At 42.7% G+C, this 21,449-nt stretch overlaps 1 protein-coding gene across 50 annotated transcripts in view; it reads left to right on the top strand.

Annotated features, from left to right (window-relative positions):
* The window catches only part of TCF7L2 (transcription factor 7 like 2), a 347,621-nt gene that overhangs the window by 307,498 nt on the left and 18,674 nt on the right, over positions 1-21,449 (top strand). For 44 of the 50 annotated variants that reach the window (XR_012322073.1, XR_012322072.1, XR_012322074.1 and 41 more), the window contains 3 exons: positions 9,035-9,167; positions 12,440-12,542; positions 14,106-14,192. Coding sequence is in view for 47 of the 50 variants with exons in the window: in XM_073684684.1 (XP_073540785.1) it covers positions 9,035-9,167; positions 12,440-12,542; positions 14,106-14,192 (323 nt within the window). In the remaining 3 variants the exon portion in view is untranslated. The remainder of the gene's footprint in view (positions 1-9,034; positions 9,168-12,439; positions 12,543-14,105; positions 14,193-21,449) is intronic. The other 6 variants (XM_073684680.1, XM_073684676.1, XM_073684681.1 and 3 more) reach the window with 1 other exon arrangement.

Below are 21,449 nucleotides of genomic sequence, written 5' to 3'. Positions count from 1 at the left end.
TAAAATTACTATAATAAAATATTCCCCTATATACAGCCTGTATAATGTAAAGTACAGCACTCTATAGACAATATACAGGCTGTATATAGGGGTAAAGCATTATTTGGACATTATACAGACTGTATATAGGAGTAAAGTACTATTAGGAAGTTATAAATGCTGCATATAGAGGTACATCACTAAACAGACATACAGTATTTATATAAGGATACTGCACTCTTTAAGCATATTACAGGCTGTATATAGGGGTACAGCACTCTTAAGACATTATACAGGCTGTATAAACGAGTACAGCACTATAGGAACATTAAACATGCTATATATAGGGGTACATCAATCTACAGACATTGTACAGGATTTCTATAGGGTTACAGCGCTTTATAAATATACAGGCTGTAATTAGAGGTACAGCACTCTGCAGACATCATACATGACATTAAGACATTATACAGGCTGTATATATGAGTACAGCACTTTACAGACATTATACAAGCTTTATATAGAGGTACAGCACTATAGCAACATTATACATGCTGTATATAGAGGTACATCACTCTACAGATATTGCATTGGATTTATATAGATGTACAGCACTCTGGAGACATTATACAGGCTGTATAAAGGCATAAAGTACTCTAGGGACATTATACAGGATGTAGAGGTCTATAAACTGTTTCTATATCTACCCCACTGAGGTTGGAGAGCCTCTTCTCATCCATATTAGCTGATGCAACTTAACTTTCTGTTTTACCTTGAAAATCCTATATCACTTATTTTGAAGAGACCGTAGTTTCCTAATGACCTGAGGTCACCCACCTATATTAATTTCTTATGAAGGGCATAGCAGCATTATATGTGATGCAATGTATGAAAGAACCTGTAGGGACCCCTGACTTTGGATGTAAGTCACAGTTTCTGAGTTCCCAGGATTGTTTACACTTTTGGAGTTATGTTTGACCCCATTACTGTTCCTAATTTTGTTAAATTACTATAGTGAAATATACTCCTATACACAGCCTGTATAATGTAAAGTAGTACAGCATTCTAGAGACAGTATACAGGCTGTATATAGGGGTAAAGCACTCTACAGACATTATACAGGCTGTATATAGAGGTATAGCACTCTACAGACATTATACAGGCTGTATATAGGAGTACAGCACTCTGGACACATTATATAGGGGTACAGAACTCTATAGATATTATACAGGCTGTACATAGGAGTACAGCACTCTGGACACATTATATAAGCTTTATATAGTGGTACAGCACTCTGCCGATATTATATAGGCTATATATAGGGGTACGGCGCTCTGGACACATTATACAGGCTGTGCATAGAAGTACAGCACTCTACAAACATTACACAAGCTGTATATAGTGGTACCGCACTCTACAGATATTATAATAATAATGATATTCATTTTATTTCTATAGCGCCAACATATTCAGCAGCACTTTACACTGCAGAGGAGACTTGTACAGACAATGAAGACATCACAGAGTAACACATAGTGCACCAGTTACAGGAGGAGCGAGGGCCTGCTGCTCGCAAGCTACAATCTAGAATAATTATACAGGATTTATATAGAAGGGCACCGCACTCTGGAGACATTATACATGTTGGATATATGTTTACAGCACTATAGGGACATTATATACAGTACAGACCAAAAGTTTGGACACACCTTCTCATTTAAAGATTTTTCTGTATTTTCATGACTATGAAAATTGTACATTCAACTGAAAATATGTCTTATATTCTAGGTTCTTCACAGTAGCCACCTTTTGCTTTGATGACTGCTTTGCACACTCTTGGCATTCTCTTGATGAGCTTCAAGAGGTAGTCACCGGAAATGGTCTTCTAACAATCTTGAAGGAGTTCCCAGAGGTGTTCTTTAGCCCAAACAAGTCTCTTCTGCTTGTTGCCTGTCCTTAGCAGTGGTTTCCTAGCAGCTATTTTACCATGAAGGCCTGCTGCACAAAGTCTCCTCTTAACAGTTGTTGTAGAGATGTGTCTGCTGCTAGAAGTCTGTGTGGCATTGACCTGGTCTCTAATCTGAGCTGCTGTTAACCTGCGATTTCTGAGGCTGGTGAATCGGATAAACTTATCCTCAGAAGCAGAGGTGATTCTTGGTCTTCCTTTCCTGGGGCGGTTCTCATGTGAGCCAGTTTCTTTGTAGCGCTTGATGGTTTTTGCAACTGCACTTGGGGACACTTTCAAAGTTTTCCCAATTTTTCGGACTGACTGACCTTCATTTTTTAAAGTAATGATGGCCACTCGTTTTTCTTTACTTAGCTGCTTTTTTCTTGCCATAATATAAATTCTAACAGTCTATTCAGTAGGACTATCAGCTGTGTATCCACCAGACTTCTGCACAACACAACTGATGGTCCCAACCCCATTTATAAGGCAAGAAATCCCACTTATTAAACCTGACAGGGCACACCTGTGAAGTGAAGACCATTTCCGGTGACTACCTCTTGAAGCTCATCAAGAGAAAGCCAAGAGTGTGCAAAGCAGTCATCAAAGCAAAAGGTGGCTACTGTGAAGACCCTAGAATATAAGACATATTTTCAGTTGTTTCACACTTTTTTGTTAAGTATATAATTCCACATGTGTTAATTCATAGTTTTGATGCCTTCAGTGTGAATGTACAATTTTCATAGTCAAGAAAATACAGAAAAATCTTTAAATGAGAAGGTGTGTCCAAACTTTTGGTCTGTACTGTAGGCTGTATATAGGAATACAATATAATGCAATATAATAATAATAATACATCACGATACAGATATTATTCAGGCTGCATATAGGGGTACAGTGCTCTGGAGACATTATACAGGCTGTATATGGAGGTACATCATTCTAGAAACATTATACCCGGTTATACACAGGGATACAGCACTCCTAAAGCCTGTTAGCAGGGTATATTTATGTGTGCATTACTGTAGGTTTACTAGATGAGCTGACTGTAGATGTACAGGTTACAGGCTGTATACATGGGTAAGGATCGCAAGGAGAAAGGTACAGGATATATATCTATAATATCTCTATAGAGAGAGCGGTGCAGCGCTGTAAAGACATTTCATGGGCAATATATTAGGCTACATCATGCCAGGGTCATTATATGGCTATATGTAGGGGTACTGCATTCTATGGGACATTATACCTGGTGTATATACTAGGGTACGGCACTGCAGGAATATCAATGGACTTCAAAATGATCAGATTTATCTGATAAGCTGAATTACCAAGTTTATTATATTTGCTGGTACTACTAATGTTTTTATTCCTGTATATATATATATATATATATACATATATATGCATGTGTGGTTTACTCTAGTCTTCCTGTGAGTTGATATATAGTGCATTGGATATAGTCCCCTATGGATGATTCCTCCTGTGGCACTGGTATGTGCCTGGTCACGTATGGTGTATCCCAGGCCTGCTACTGGTTGTGTATGTTGCATTCATGGATTTAAGTGTACTACATCATTGACTTTAGGTTTCTGGTATATTTTGGGTGAAGTGACACATGTAAATGGCGCATTCATCTAAAATCCTGACTAGTATCGATATCGAGTAGTCGATGCAATTTTAAGGACCCTTTAATTTCCTGTTTTGCATTGAATAATCTTATACAGGCTGTATACAGTGGAAAAGTACTCTAGAGAAATTATACAGAATGTATATAGGGGTACTGACTGTATCTATATCTACCCCACCGAGGTTGCGGACTCTCTTCTCATCCATGTTAGCTGATGCAACTTTAATGACCCTTTCAACTTTCTGTTTTGCCTTGAAAACTGTTATAGCACTTATTTTATAGAGATAGCAGTTAATGGACTGAGGTCACCCATCTATTATCATTTCTTATTCAGGAAAGAGCAGTATTATATGTGATGCAATGCATGAAAGAACCTGCGGGGGCACCTGACTTTGGATCTGTCACAGTTTCTGAATTCCCAGGATTATTTATGCTGTTGGGGTTATGTTTGACCCCATTACTGTTCCTGATTTTGAAAAATTACTATAATAAAATATATTCTACATATTACAGTCTATTAAAATGTTTTGTATTGTTTTATACACAGATATTCCCAAGCATTAATGTAGGCTTGATTTACAACAATATGATTAGCGATATATCTTAAATTAAGGATAATATGTAACTTTTAGGCCATTCCTTGGACAGCTTTGGCTGAATTCATTTCCTTTCAATAAGAATTTCCATTGACATAGATAGAAAATCACCCAAAACATACCAGTGCCACTTGTAGATTTCTGCCCGGATTTCATCCTGTATAGGCTCAAAAAAGTCTATATTCAGCTCCACAACTTCCGGGATAGACATTATTATTAACAAATTTCGTCCATTATGCATTTGCAGGGTGCAGTGATATTACATCCCAGGGCGCTCTCTTTTATGGCTCTATGACCTGATTTAGTATTGGTGCGATCAGTATGTCATCCATGTATACACAAGGTTTTCACTTTGCTTTAGTTATTATATTTATTTTTTAATCAGGTTTATTGAGAGATTTCTTGTAGAGTCAGGAAGGATTTTAGCCCTTTACAACATTGGTATCTATTTTTTTCTGCTTCTTCGTGTTTGACACAGTGAGGAAATAATAGGTCGGAAGTGATTAAATTGTGTCTTCTTTTCAACCTCTTATACAATGTATCGGTGCACTGAGAACCAATAGAATGTTTATATGTGACTGAACCTCCACTTTTCCCATAGTCCATCAATTTCCATGCCGCAATGTGATATAAATATATTTATATCACCTCATTACATATTTTTTTGCCTGGTGTCCTCCTTATAGCATCTCCAGCTAACTGAAGGGGCTGATCCACATAAGGATTGTTAATGATGATCATTGCGTTACTATTTGCTTTCAAACATCCACAGTTTGTCCCATATATCATTTGTACCCTCTAAAGCGAATACATTTTTCCTGCTCAAACCCTGCGTGGCTACATGATCCTAAAATTACCAAATTAGCACAGGACCTGTGGTCACATGACTGTGCACCAATATAATGTAATATAATTACACACCTGCCGCGTACATTGCCCGGCTCGGCCCCTGAGCTTGGGCACCAGATCCTGACATTCTCAATAGATCCTCTAGGGGCGCCGTTGATCTGAATTATTCATGTTTGCTAATTGCCTTTTAATGCGGATTAGAAGGACCGGAAGCAAATACTGGAATGGCGGCGTAATGAAATTAGCAGGATACAAATCTGATTGATAAAGGATCAATTGCCCAAATCACTGACCCCTGACAACTTTAAATAATTTTATATTTATCTTCGTATTATTATTTTTCTTATTAAGGACATTTTTCTAGTAACTTTTATTAAATTGTTACAATAACATTATTATTTCTTCTTTTATTATAATTTATTTATTGGTATTCATGTTCACTTATTATCTTATTAATATTCAGTGATGCATGTTTTAATATTACAGTAAATTCTGCACTTTTTTTTTTTTTTTTTTTTTTTAGTTTTGCACAATTATTTTATAATAAAAAGCCAAGCGCACAATACATGTCTGGTTGTCCCCGCGTAGTTGGCAGCTTTGCAGCCGCGGCCGGGGCACAATGACAGCCATTGTATCTACCAGCTGGCGCCATTGACAAGAGCTCATGAGGTTTTAAGACGTTTCATGGAAACAAGAGAAACCTTAACGGGCAGAATCCTTGTGTCTCCGATTGTGGAGGAGAACAAGGAAACGTGATGTAATAAGCATTTAACTCTTGTCAGGTCGCGCTGCCGCCGGTCCCTGGACATTAATACAAGCTGCTTATGGAAATGAGGCGATATCGGGGCTGTAATCTGCGGAGCCATTACTACCAGAGCGTCTTTATCTGCCGGCCACATAATCTGGTTAAATGTTCTGCCTTGTAAAACTCCGGCTCAATCCCACCTTGGGGAATATGGATTTTCGGTCTGAGTGGTTCCCATGTCGGGAATCCGGGGATGAAAGCGAGAAGCTAGCCCCGGCGCCCAGGTCCCGGTGTTTATGGCGGAGGCGTCTCTGCGGAGAGCGGCTGTTGTGACTCCTCTCCGCTCTCTTCACTGCGCTCGCCGCCATTTAGTTTTTGTGATAAAAGTCTTTGAGAAGTGAATGGCGGCGAAACAAGATCTCGTCAATGTCACGGAATATACAAGGAAGGTCCTTAGATCCCGGCTGTATAAAGGGGGCTGCTGACTCCGGGAGCGAGATACAGTGCGCGCTAACAAATCCGGAGGTTGTGCGGGGCTGGCCTCGGACGCTATTACCCGCTGCGCCGACTTGCATCACAAAAGGGTGTGAATCGGAGGGAGTCAGAGAGGAGGGTGGAGGGGCTCGCGCCTCAGCATGCCATGCCTTTATGCCATCATAGGAGAAAATTGCTAGGGGAGAAGAGGAGGTGGGCCCTGTCATGGGGAGGAAGGAACCAGCATTTCGATGCCCGGCGCTGATGTGAGATCCTGTCCTCCAAAAAGAACTAAAAAGGACGACACAAAGAAGTCTGGAAAGACACTGGCCGGGGCAAAAACAAGAGACGTTTTTTTTGAAAATTTTTGAAAGTAAAAAGTTAAAAAAGAAAAATATTGAGGGTTTATATAATAAGAGGTGATCAGACGCACAATAAATATCAGCTGCTATTTGGAATGAAAAGTTTTAGTTTTTTTTGCAAACAGTCGTTTTTGTCTAAATCAGTAGCTTTAATAATCGACGGTTTTATTGCACAAATCATTAAAATAGATACAGGAACAAAACTGCCGCCTCTGACCTGAGAATGCTCCGGAAGTTCCCGTAAAGTCACCGCCCGGCTTCCCCCAGTTGTCAGATGGTTAGGAAACGCTTTTAAAAAAAGTTGTCGTTATTTTCGGCGGCCCGGATTGCAGGAAAGTCATGTGACCTGCAAATAATGCGGGAAACGTATCTTGTCGTGGTTTGTCACAAAACGTGCAGGTCATGGACAGAGGATGGAGAGGTGTCCCGTCAGTGACAGTCACACTTTGACTCCACGGGTCCGATTCATTACATTAGCGCCTCTCACCTTTTGTTCTTTTTTTTGGCGCCAAATTCCTCTTTTAAGTTGCGTCTATTTTGACGTCTGTTTTCTACTTGTTCATCAGTTTTTTTTTTCCCTCTTCATTGTGGACGCAGTTTTTGTTATTCAGATGATTGCAGAGATTCATTATTAGCGACTTTTTAAAGAAAAAAAAAAAATCCATAAAATTTTGGCACAAATGTACTCCAGCCCCCCTGCCAAGTAATTATTTTTGGATGCTAGAAATTTTTGTGTAAAGGTTACAGCTGTGTGTGACATTTTAACGGATCGTGCGACTTTTTGCTGTAAAATCACATAGAAGGTAAAAAAAAAACAAAGTAATGCGCATTTTTTATTTGCTTTCATGAGCTCGCGTGCGCCGCTTTGAAGAAATGAGCATTTAAAATGGCAACAAATAGAAGACAAAAATAGAAAAGTGGCTTAAAAAAACCCACAAATGATGAATGGGGCCCGATACGTCCATGTGCTTCTGCCAGGAGCCGCGGGGACTTGGGGGATGGAAGCAGCAAATCTGATAACTTCTTAGTTATTTCAATATGTCTGTCCGAAAATTTGGATACAATTTTGATACATTAGTCCCAATAAATATAAATATTGTTCTTGCGCACGGTCAGATTCATTACTGCATTTGCGCCTTTTTCTGTCCAGTTTTCAGTGTTTTTTTTTTTTGCTGTTTTTCATTTCTTCTTATTCTTTTAATATGCGCCTTCTCTTAATCTCTATTTTATTTGTGTTCACCTGTTTTGTTTTTTATGTTCATCATTGTGGGCGGTTTGGGTCTCCTGATATTTTAGCTGATTCATTAATTGCAACTTTTTAGAAAGTCGTAAAATTTTTGCACAAACTATTTTATAGATGCCTGAAATTTTTTTTTTCACAAAAGTTGCAACATTTTAGCAGAACATGCAACTTTTTGTGCTAAAAAAGTGGTGAAAAAAAAGTTAAAGGCGAAAATAAATAACTAATTTTAATTTTGCACAAAGTTAATGAATCTTGTGCAAAATTTTGAAGAATTGAACATAAAAAACGGCAACGAATACCGCAAGATAAAAAAGAAAAGTGACCTAAAAAAAAAAAGCAAATTATGAATCAGGGCGAGTGACTTTTATGTCTGTTCCTTATTCATTATTTAATTTGTGGCTTTTTAAAGTTACCTGGTTACTTGGTTTAGTGTGCAGGTTTTTTTTTTATTATTCGGCAGGATGAGCGTGGTTTTCTTTATTCAGATGTGTCCTAAATTAATTCGTAATTTGCAACTTTTTGGAATGTCACAACTTTTTTGACTTTATGCTTTAAAAAGGTGCAAAAAAATACTGATAATAAAAAATAACTGCTTTGAGTTTGGACAAAATTCTTCAGTTCATTTATGACAATTTGAAAAATTTGGTGCAAAAAAAACAACGACAATGAAGACAAAAAACAAAGGTATCTTAAATAAATGTGGAAGCGATGAGTCAGGGTCTTACTGTCTGTGCTCCCTGATGAAGGCCAATGGGGATGGGGTCGTGGTCGGTTGTAGAATAGAGAGAAAACTGAGATAATATTGTCTACAATGTATCCGTAAGATAGAAGATGTTCTATGGTTCCTCATTTACATCTGTTACTGGGAAAGCTGGGTGACCACCAATATGGCCGCCGTCAGTACTCACCCGGCTTTCCCCGACTCCCACATAGCAGCTCTGTCCACCTTGCACTGTGGCCCCCGCCACGCTCGTATCGGCGCTGACGCTTTGTAATAAGCCATTTACCAAATCCTGAAAAGGTCAATATTTACCGCACCCAACTTTCCTGGAAACAGGACAATGATGGCCTCTATACCTCCCGGGAAATATTCTCTGGTTTTATTTTTAGGTGGAAATGTTCTGTAACGGTGACTTCTACGTTGACCCTTTAGGACGCCATCTTTTTTGTGGACTTGTGTTCATTAACTGTGATTTCTCTTTGTGTCTCCGCAGTCTAATAAAGTGCCTGTAGTACAGCACCCTCATCATGTCCACCCTCTCACACCGCTTATCACCTACAGTAATGAGCACTTTACCCCTGGGAACCCCCCACCACACTTACAGGCGGATGTGGACCCCAAAACAGGTAGGTGCCCCCTGTGTGATGGGGATGTACTGTCCTATAATGCTGTTCATCTCTCTCCTGTGTTCCTTCACCACTTTTACAGGGTATTCCAGAGTCGGGACTTTGTATCATGAGAGAAGCCCCCCAAATGTTCCTTCTGATCCCTTTCTTTTCGGGGCATCCAGATGGCTAAAGTCTCGCTGGAGTCATCAGTGTGACCGGTGGCTGCCAGATTTAGGGACAGTCGTCACCAGGGGCTGGGCTTGGACATCTGCCCATTTTCTGACACATATCAGATATTCCCGGCACCCCTCTCCATGACTCTGGCGCCCCATTATGGGATCCCAGCGCCCCATCATGGGATCCCCGGCACCTCATCATGGGATACCAGCGCCTCATCATGGAATCCCGGCGTCCCATCATGGGATCCCAGCACCTTATCATGGGATCCCAGTACCTTATAATGGGATCCCGGCGTCCCATCATGGGATCCCAGCACCTTATCATGGGATCCCAGTACCTTATAATGGGATCCCGGTGTCCCATCATGGGATCACGGCGTCCCATCATGGGATCCCAGCGCCTCATCATGGGATCCCCGGCACCTCATCATGAGATCCCAGTGCCTCATCATGGGATCCCGGCGCCCCATCATGGGATCCCAGCGCCTCATCATGGGATCCCCGTCACCTCATCATGGGATCCCAGCACCCCATCATGGGATCCCGGCACCTCATCATGGGATCCCCGGCACCTCATCATGGGATCCCCGGCACCTCATCATGGGATCCCCGGCACCTCATCATGGGATCCCGACACCCCATCATGGAATCCCGGCGTCCCATCATGGGATCCCAGCGCCTCATCATGGGATCCCCGGCACCTCATCATGAGATCCCAGTGCCTCATCATGGGATCCCGGCGCCCCATCATGGGATCCCAGCGCCTCATCATGGGATCCCCGTCACCTCATCATGGGATCCCAGCACCCCATCATGGGATCCCGGCACCTCATCATGGGATCCCCGGCACCTCATCATGGGATCCCCGGCACCTCATCATGGGATCCCCGGCACCTCATCATGGGATCCCCGGCACCCCATCATGGGATCCCGGCACCTCATCATGGGATCCCGGCGTGTTGCCTTCTGGCTCATGTGACAGCACCCGATACATTGTTACTTTTTGCCCCTTTTCTTTGAATCTTGATTAATTGTTGCCTCTTAAAGGCGCAGGCGCAGCGGGAATCCGGCAGGGTAATGTGTCCTCCTCCCACTCTCTGCTCTCGGCTGGAGAGTTTTACAAATGATGTTTTTCGCGGTGGATTGGAGCGTCCACCTGTCTTTTGTGCCGGCGGTGATCATTTATTTATGATTTTGGCGGCCGTCTCCTCCTTCCTCCCTGTTTTACATCTCTTCTCCCTGCAGCTGTTCTGTTTTATTCATCATTATCGTGAACGGCAGAGAAATGACCTCACAGGGAAAGTAGAAGAGCAGGTCACTGCCGGTGCATTAGGACATGCAGAACTCTGGACACTTGCCCACTGCTCCACTTACTTGTAGGAAAAGCGGTTTAGTGCATTTGCCATGAGGGAAGGTTTTTGCTGAAAGAACAGGTTAATATTGAATCTCTACAGAATACAATCGCTTAACTAGTAATCCCCAAAATGATGTGGAAGAGTTAGATATACTCCGGCGCCGCAGGCTCCAAAACCTGCCGCAGCTTTCCTGAGAACAACAGGGATTGATATTTCAGCGATTGTCTAATATATTCCAGAGACTACAACTTCCAGGACATTCTGGGACTAGTAGTTCTACAGTAGCTGACCGCTGATTTAATCCATTCATGAGATCGCTCTGGATGATCCTATTCACCTAGAAGTCGGGTCCTGGCGGAAGCGAACACCAGGCCTGGGTGGGAAGCCCAGCAAGAAGGGGCCCAGCAATAAGGGACCCACAGCAATAAGGGGCCCAGCAATAAGGGGTCCAGTAATAAGGGGCCCAGCAATAAGGGGTCCAGCAATAAGGGGCCCAGCAATAAGGGGCCCAGCAATAAGGGGTCCAGTAATAAGGGGCCCAGCAATAAGGGGTCCAGCAATAAGGGGCCCAGCAAGAAGGGGCCCAGCAATAAGGGGTCCAGTAATAAGGGGCCCAGCAATAAGGGGTCCAGCAATAAGGGGCCCAGCAATAAGGGGCCCAGCAATAAGGGGTCCAGTAATAAGGGGCCCAGCAATAAGGGGTCCAGCAATAAGGGGCCCAGCAAGAAGGGGCCCAGCAATAAGGGGCCCAGCAATAAGGGACCCACAGCAATAAGGGGCCCAGCAATAAGGGGCCCAGCAATAAGGGGTCCAGTAATAAGGGGCCCAGCAATAAGGGGCCCAGCAATAAGAGGCCCAGCAATAAGGGGCCCAACGATAAGGGGCCCAGCAATAAGGGGCCCACAGCAATAAGGGGCCCATCAATAAGGGGTCCAGCAATAAGGGGCCCACAGCAATAAGGGGCCCAGCAATAAGGGGCCCACAGCAATAAGGGGCCCACAGCAGTAAGAGGCCCACAGCAATAAGGGGCCCACAGCAATAAGGGGCCCAGCAATAGGGGGACCACAGCAATAAGGGGCCCACAGCAATAAAGGGCCCACAGCAATAAGAAGCCCAGCAATAAGGGGCCCACAGCAATAAGGGGCCCACAGTAATAAGGGGCTCACAGCAATAAAGGGCCCACAGCAATAAGAAGCCCAGTAATAAGGGGCCCACAGCAATAAGGGGCCCACAGCATTCAGGAGCCCACAGCAATAAGGGGCCCACAGCAATAAGGGACCCAGCATTAAGGGGCCCACAGCAATAAGAGGCCCACAGCAATAAGGGGCCCACAGCAATAAGGGGCCCAGCAATAGGGGGACCACAGCAATAAGGGGCCCACAGCAATAAGGGGTACAGCAATAAGGGGCCCACAGCAATAAGGGGCCCACAGCAATAAAAGGCCCACAGCAATAAGGAGCCCACAGCAATAAGGGGTCCAGCAATAAGCGGCCCACAGCAATAAGGGGCCCACAGCAATAAGGGGCCCACAACAATAAGGGGCCCACAGCAATAAGGGGCCATTTTGGTCTTTTTAATGGAGCCCATTTTCTTTGCACATTACCATTTTATGTCTGGTGTCGCCTAAATATGACTCTGACTTTTACTATTAGATTTCTTCATTTTTTTTATTACAGTTTTTTATTTTTATTTTTTGTCATTTTTTAATTCTCAGTGTCATCTTCCTTGTTGTTTAACCTGTTTTTTATCTCCCCAGGAATCCCTCGGCCTCCTCACCCTCCAGACATATCACCCTACTACCCTTTATCACCGGGCACCGTAGGACAGATCCCCCATCCGCTAGGATGGTTAGTACCACAGTAAGCAGTTCCAGTGTTTTTACCATTTTTTTATTATTTTACGTTTCAATGTAAAATGAATGTGATGAATGAAGTGACCTGACTCATCCTAAAGGGGACCTGGTGGGCAGTTCTTGCTCTTACTTTATTCTCGCTGCTTTCCTGAGTTTTCTGCTTTTTGTTTTTTTTTAATCCGCCATACGGTTCCAGAGATATGGGCCTTTTTCTTAGTGCTGTTTGTTCTTTAACAAGGGGGCGGGACTCATATGATCCTCAGGGGCGTGTCCTTAGGCTGATCTGCATAATTACCCTGTGAGCCACGCCCCTTGGAAAAACACACATAACAAGTAGCACTAAGTTAACGGCCCATATCTCTGGAAGCGTATGGCGGATTAAAAAAAAAACAAAAAGCGGAAAACTCAGCAGAGCGGCGGGAATAAAACAAGAGCAAAAGAGCTGTCCTTTTCACCTGGTGACAGGTCCTCTTTAATGTATGTGGGGGTCTCTGTATGTGGCATATCCAAAAAAGTAATAGACTGACAATCTGGGGAGCTGCCCTGAACCTGCAAAGTTTGTGGGGGCTCCATCTGTGCTGCAACCCCCCATGTCTAGTCTACACCATGCAGCATTGTCTGAGGTACTGCCCCTCCTGAACATGACGAGGGCTGGTAGGATTGATATAATTTATGGGGCGCAGCCCCCCGGTATCTGAGTGCAGTGAACCTATGGGCTTGTCTTTTATGTGGGATTAACTTCTAGGTATCTGCCCCCCCCCCCCCCAATCTGGTGAATGCTATAGCCTGCGGACCTTTTGTATATTGGGGGGCTATCTGTGGTCACCGTACCCCTGTATCTGATGGAATAAATAAAAGTGTAGATAGAAAGAGTTGCAAAAATGTGAGAGTAGCGGAAGTCTCCCCTCCCCCGCCCGCTCCTCGCAGTCATTACGCAGTCTCTGTCTTCTTGCGGTTAAGGGACCAATAATTTATTCAGGAACGACTGAGTCTTTCTCAAGATCTCCCCCAGTGCAGGTTGTTGTAATCATTAATTATTGTAACGAGCGGTGACTGGCGATTGGTTGCCCACAATAGTATTTGGGGACTTTCCCCCGGTAAATCTTGTCAAGTCTCATTAATGTGACAAAAGGCTACAAATTAAGATCTGTTAATTTAATGTTTTCTCACCAAGATCTAAATAGCGGAAGGGACCCGGCGCGCCGCTCGACGCCTTTGATTCCCTGCACTTTATTTTGGTATAAATTTCCATTCATTATTATTTTCTTTGCATGCGTAGCCCTCAATTAGTGTGATGGCTCCATTAAAGAAGCAAAGGCTTCGCCTTTAATTATCACAACAAAACACCTCGTTCCAGCCCGGAGAGAGCCCCTATATTGACATAAGCTGAGGTTAGAAAATTTAATTAGCCGCCCGTATCAAATTTATGGCATTCATATTGTCGGCTTTGATCTGCGCCGTACAATCCCCAAGATTTTTGTCTTGATTAGATGAGAATGCCGGAATGTAATTCATTTATTTTCACCTATTTTACTCAATTTCTCCACTTTTTCTTTCCCCCTTTTCCAAGGCAAGGTCAGCCGGTGTACCCGATCACAACCGGGGGCTTCCGACATCCCTACCCCACCGCTCTTACAGTCAATGCTTCCATGTCCAGGTGAGCGCTCAGAAAAAAAACCCCGAACGCTCCTTCTGTAGCCCCCAGAACCGTGAATCTGGGGAAATGTAACCAAGAAACCAAATGCAACACAAAATAGCTTCCAACGGCATAGATTTATACATGGATTACAAGCTACGTATAATAAATTACTTAGATCTTACATAGTATCTGACTGGATCTGAAAATCAGACATTGTGACAGATATATATATATATAAATATAAAGGATAGATAAACAGATGAGGGATTAATAGATAATAGATAGATAATAGATAGATGATAGATAATAGATAGATAATAGATAGATGATAGATAATAGATAGATAATAGATAGATGATAGATAATAGATAGATAATAGATAGATAATAGATGATAATAGATAGATGATAGATAATAGATAGATAATAGATAGATAATAGATAGATAATAGATGATAGATAGATGATAGATAGATAATAGATAGATGATAGATAGATAATAGATAGATGATAGATAGATAATAGATAGATAATAGATAGATGATAGATAATAGATAGATGATAGATAATAGATAGATAATAGATAGATAATAGATAGATGATAGATAATAGATAGATAATAGATAGATAATAGATAGATGATAGATAATAGATAGATAATAGATAATAGATAGATGATAGATAGATAATAGATAGATAATAGATAGATGATAGATAGATAGATGATAGATAATAGATATATGATAGATAGATAATAGATGATAGATAGATGATAGATAATAGATAGATAATAGATAGATGATAGATAGATAATAGATGATAGATAATAGATAGATGATAGATAATAGATAGATGATAGATAGATAATAGATAGATGATAAATAATAGATAGATAATAGATGATAGATAGATAATAGATAGATAATAGATAGATGATAGATAATAGATAGATAATAGATAGATGATAGATAGATAGATAATAGATAGATAGATAATAGATAGATAATAGATGATAAATAATAGATAGATAATAAATAGATAATAGATAATAGATAGATAATAGATAGATGATAGATAATAGATAGATGATAGATAGATGAGATAGATAATAGATAGATAATAGATAGATAATAGATAGATAATAGATAGATGATAGATAATAGATAGATGATAGATAATAGATAGATAATAGATAGATAATAGATAGATAATAGATACTGTAGATAGATAATGGACGGATAGATATGAGATTGATAGATGACAGATAAATCATAGATTTATATCAGATATAAACATTTCATGTTATATATAATATATATATCATAGGTCAGATATTTCTCATATTATGCAAAGTTCTAACGATCAGATATGATATATATTTCTTCTTTACATTATCATTGTTTAGCATTTACTGTATATGTCACATTATATAGTCTATATTACATAGATCAGACATTATATATTTCATTGTGTATATTATCTGTATTTTATTTTCGATTTTATATTCTATAAATTACATAGATATTTTATATTTATTATATGTATTATCTATATTTTGTTTTATCTGTTTTATATTATGTATCCGTATTCTATATCCATATTGTATATTTAATTTCATATATTACCCGATACTACCTTAACTACATTTCCGTGTTATTCTATATATTACATAGATCAGATCCTGTATATTTCATGTCATATATTATCTAGTATTATTTTATCTATATTTCTGTGTTCCGTGTTATTTTATATATTACATAGATAAGATTTGATATATTTCAATAATAATCTCTGGGCTTCCAATGATACGTTGTTGCAACAGTGACACCTTCAGGTTAAAACATGAACTACACTCTATAGACTTACAGAAGGTTGCGCATAATGTTCTTTTTTTTCCCATTTCAGTAACTACAAAATTAAAAAAAGTTAAAATATAATTTCAAGCCAAGTGACTGCATGATTCACCCATGATCCCCCCATGATCCCCCATGATTCCCCCATGATCCCCCCATGATTCCCCCATGATTCCCCTATGTGTCTATATATTGGCGTCTAGGATGTGACTTAGTCCTGGAGTTCGTCTGTCTTTGAGCTTTACAAATGATAAAAAGGAGACCTGGCGGCTTTGGCGCTGTTGGTCTTACCCGGTGTAGCGGTTTTTACTACTTTAGTCTATTGCGGAATTATAACAGTTCTCCGCCTTGATGATCGATATTCCTCTTGTATAGGTGTAATGGAGGCGAGATCTGCTGAAATATTTATTTTCTCATATGGGCGCGTTCACATGTAGCAGTTTTTATGCGTTTTGTAATGCGGGAAAAAAAGTAGTGTTTTACAATAACAGCAAAATGAATGAGATTTGTAAAATTTCATTATGAAAAAACATTTAAACAAATCTCTGTGATTTCCGCTGCTGTTTTTCTGACCACAACCTACGGTTTTCATGTGGGAAAAAAAGCACTAAATGTGAACAGCGCCTGACTAGTGAGGGTTCTCCGACCGGATACATGGTGATTTGTAACGTCTGATACAATGTTACAATCTGCTCAGTACTGGAGCAATGTAGCCCTATAGGGAGGTGTTTCGGACTCCTCCGCCCGGACTACAAGTCTCAGACGTCCTGGGAGTCACTAGAATAAGATTTCTATGTAGTTAGTGACGCTGTTATGAGTTTGTTTCGCTATCACTGATCGCGCTACATTGTTGCACCGCCCGTCAGTCATGTGACCTGCGTGCGCCATTGTTCTTGATACAGTTCACACAATTCCTGTACGTTTCTGTACAGTCCAAATCTTAATGGAAGTCATGGGATATTCACCGTAACCCTGAATTATAATCTGTGAGTCTGTGTAAAAATGCAGAAATATCATTTATTGCTAATAAGGCCGGCACCCCGGAGTGATCCATATGGCCAAGCGATCTAACCAATCCTACAGAAGACGACATTGGTCTTAACGATCCTTTATCTTCGTCTTCATCGTCTGTTGCAATCGTCCTACAGTATAACCTTCCTCGTTAGGCTATGTTCACACATCATGGGTTTTTTTGGCGTCAATTTTCTGCAGCAAAATCTTATCTTCAGCGGCATTTTGTTCAGGATTTTTCTTGCAGTTTTGGTGCATTTTCGATCCGTTTTTCCAGCGTTTTTTTCACTGTCCTTCTGTCTCTTTTTATGCATGTACATAAAGTTATGTGAAAATAAAAGAATCCCATTCTATTTTGGCATCAAAAACACTGAAAAAATGGTGATACAAATTTGATGCATTTTTTCAGTGTTTTTTCAGTGTTTTTTTTTTCACCACTCATTACTTCCTGAGTGGAAAAAAGCTGAAAAAAGGCGGAAAGAAGTGACATGCTCTATTTTCCCCCCAAAAAATGCAAGGCACAAAATCCTGAACAAAAAAAAGCCATGATGTGTGAACAGAGAATTCTGGTTTCTCATATCGTTTGCTGGTACTGAAAAACGCAGCTGAAATTTTGCATAAAAAACTGCATCAAAAAACCGCTGAAAAACCCATGATGTGTGAACATAGCCTAATAGATTTCTATGTTGGATTCGTGTTCAGTCATTGTCGGATCACTGTTCTGGCAGACGGGACATCAATCAGATATCAGAACAGTCAATTTTGATCTGATTGGACAGAAATGCAGAAATTTGGTCCGATATCTGCACATGTGGAGGCTCCTGGAACAATGCAGGAATTAGGAGCAGAAAATACTAAAATATAATCTATAGAAATAAATCTAAATAAATAAATGGCTTGCGCTCATGTGCAGCCTGTGGGGTGCGGGGCCCTAATCTGCACTGAGGGGCCGGGGGCAGTTGCTATTAGATGACTCCATTGGGTGCGGAGCTCTGCCGGCAGCGGGGGGTTAAGGCTCCGCGCAGAGCTCTGCTGCCGGCGGGATTATTATTAGCCAGCCGAACACCTTGGGATCTTTTTTTTTCCTCCTCCTTTCCGGGCTTCCATCCAAACTTGGCAGAATGAAAGGTGTCTAGTTAAAAAGAGTATACAGCAAATTAAATAGATTATTGTGATAATGGGCTGACACAAGTACAGGTCCATTAGACGGATGACAGTTACGTGAATGCAGCGCTGCACCCTGTTCTGTCGTAGCCTTTGATATTCATTCAATGCAGCGCCGGGGCCAGGGATTCTCAGAATTAAGTGAAGGGTCATTATACTTTAAACACCGTGGAGAAACCTAGATTGGCAATTAAACAGCACTTGCTGACACTCGCCGGTGCCACCCGGTGACCCCCTTTCGATTGAGATGTTGGAGCTTGGGGCCCTCAGCATGTTAAATTGGTGAAAGGCACTTCTCCTGACGAGGGCATCTCTCAACCGTCTGGCTTCAAAGAGAAGCCACATCATGTATAAACCATAAAGTGGGCGCAACGGGCTGGCGAGAGAAAGAAATCCCAGGCAGGAATAGATGAAATGTGCGAGAAGATAATGATAAATTCACTGTAAGCGAAGGCAGGACGGCTGCAGCCATAAAGAGATGCGTCCCACTGCTTATGCATGAGATCCAGACGAGGAGATGACACGCGCGTCGGAGAAGCGTGTCAACAGCGGCTCAAAAAAAAAAAGAATCCCGAGGACGACAGAAGCCCCGGAGACAGGCAGAACAAAAAAAATTAGTTGTCCCTAATAAGTCGTCTCATCATTATCTCCTGGCTCCGAGCCATGAAAGGAGACGGGCGTCTAATGAGATGCGATTTTATTCAGGGCGTCTTGTGGGCAACGTCTCACCTTGGGAACGAGGAAACAATGTATCGCGCTGCTTGTCTCCATGTAGCCAAATGCACCTTTGTCTGGATTGTGCAGGAATGTAGCAGCTCGTTAAGTGGAGGCTGCGAAATGTGTGGGGTCCTCATCACCTACTGTATGGGGGTCCGGGGGTTACACGACCCAGGTCACACCCACCAGGGGCAAAGCTTGAAGCTCATGGGCCCCGATGAAAAATCTCAAACGGGGGCCCCAACTATCACAGGTCATTAAGGGTCATAGTCTTTTCATATGGACCTTTTGGGCCCCCTAAGCTGCAGGGCCCGGGAGTGATTGCATCCCCTGCCCCTACTACAGTTACGCCCCTGGGTCACAGTGATACGACCCCATTCACATCCCACAGTCACAGACCAGGCGTCTGCACGTCGCACGTTTCTATCCCGACGCGTTCTGCTTCCCCTGTAGAAAGCTCCTTTCTGGAAGCTTCTGTCATCCTGGAATGGAGGGATCTTCAGCGTTCTGATAGACTTTGGGGCGGATGCCTCCAGTCTGGCGTCTCCTGCGCCCGTCTTATAGGGAGTCATTTAGTGCGCGCCCCTTAGCGCTTCGTTCGTGGTTTCCGTGAGTCCGACATCTGCTCCCGCTCCGCTTTCTGGGGAAACTTCTAGCCACTTTGTTGCCCGCACCCCTTCTGCTGAGCCGCACTTAGCTCTTGTGAGAAGTGATGGAGCGAAGCTGCGCAGAAATGGACAACTTTTATCAGACAGTTTCCTGCCTTAAGACGAATGAATGAATTGCCCCCTTTTTATAATCTCCGTGTGCCACCGCTAATATGGGCATCGAAAACCTAATAAACCTGATCTAAGGCTGTGTGCACACAGAGAGTTTAGTGGGAACAGTTTTAAGAAAGGCTCCTTCATTACGGAGTTTTTGGAGGAGTTTTTCATTTCCTGCAGCGATTTTGAAGCATTTTTGCAGAGTTTTATTTCCTGCCTTCTGATTGGACAGTCACTGGTTTCCACCAGGAGCCGCTTCCTAGTAGTCACCGCTCTCACTTTTTTCCCACCAGACATTTTTCAAAGTGGAAGAAAAATGCAGAAAAGACCGAACATGGACAGTAGAAATGGTTTTAGAATAGAAATGAATCTTGCAAACAATTTTACAGGAGTTATTTTTGGAGTTGACCCACCCCCAAAAAAATCCAAAAACTCTGTGTGCGCATACACTTATTCTCAAGGTGCCTTTATCTGACGGGGACGTGCACACGTTCAGAGTTTGCTGCAGACGTTTGCAGTGTTGGCAGTTAACGCTGCTCCTAATATGTGGATGTTTTATGCATTTTTTTCCATTCATTTGAATGGGTGAGAAACGCTGCAAAAATACTGAAAGAACTGACATAATGCAAATGTGTAAAAACGCCCCGATGTGTCAAATCTGCAAGGAAAGAAATAAGCAGAATGTGGCAAAAACGTGAGAAAAAAACAGTAAAAACGTAGCGTGGGAACAAGACCTTACACGTCTCACAGATGCGGGGTTATTACAATTGTAAACTTATTGGCGGCACGGTACAGGTCGCTGCTGGACACTGTCCACAGATCAGGAGCCTGGCGGCACGGTACAGGCCACTGCTGGACACTGTCCACAGATCAGGAGCCTGGCGGCACAGTACAGGCCACTGCTGGACACAGTCCACAGATCAGGAGCCTGGCGGCACGGTACAGGCCACTGCTGGATACTGTCCACAGATCAGGAGCCTGGCGGCACGGTACAGGCCACTGCTGGACACTGTCCACAGATCAGGAGCCTGGCGGCACGGTACAGGCCGCTGCTGGACACTGTCCACAGATCAGGAGCCTGGTGGCACGGTACAGGCCACTGCTGGACACTGTCCACAGATCAGGAGCCTGGCGGCACAGTACAGGCCACTGCTGGACACAGTCCACAGATCAGGAGCCTGGCGGCATGGTACAGGCCGCTGCTGGATACTGTCCACAGATCGGGAGCCTGGCGGCATGGTACAGGTCACTGCTGGATACTGTCCACAGATCAGGAGCCTGGCGGCATGGTACAGGCCACTGCTGGACACTGTCCACAGATCGGGAGCCTGGCGGCACGGTACAGGCCGCTGCTGGACACTGTCCACAGATCAGGAGCCTGGCGGCACGGTACAGGCCACTGCTGGACACTGTCCACAGATCAGGAGCCTGGCGGCACGGTACAGGCCACTGCTGGACACTGTCCACAGATCAGGAACCTGGCGGCATGGTACAGGCCACTGCTGGATACTGTCCACAGATCAGGAGCCTGGCGGCATGGTACAGGCCACTGCTGGATACTGTCCACAGATCAGGAGCCTGGCGGCACGGTACAGGCCACTGCTGGACACTGTCCACAGATCAGGAGCCTGGCGGCACGGTAGAGGCCACTGCTGGACACTGTCCACAGATCAGGAGCCTGGCGGCACGGTACAGGCCACTGCTGGACACTGTCCACAGATCAGGAGCCTGGCGGCATGGTACAGGCCACTGCTGGATACTGTCCAC

The sequence above is a fragment of the Phyllobates terribilis genome, unplaced genomic scaffold (genome assembly GCF_046119375.1).
Source record: "Phyllobates terribilis strain yellow unplaced genomic scaffold, ASM4611937v1 Scaffold_5__5_contigs__length_657084704, whole genome shotgun sequence".
In the NCBI taxonomy this organism is placed as follows: domain Eukaryota; kingdom Metazoa; phylum Chordata; class Amphibia; order Anura; family Dendrobatidae; genus Phyllobates; species Phyllobates terribilis.
Note: the sequence above shows the minus strand (reverse complement) of the source record. Positions and strands in the feature narration are given on the sequence as shown.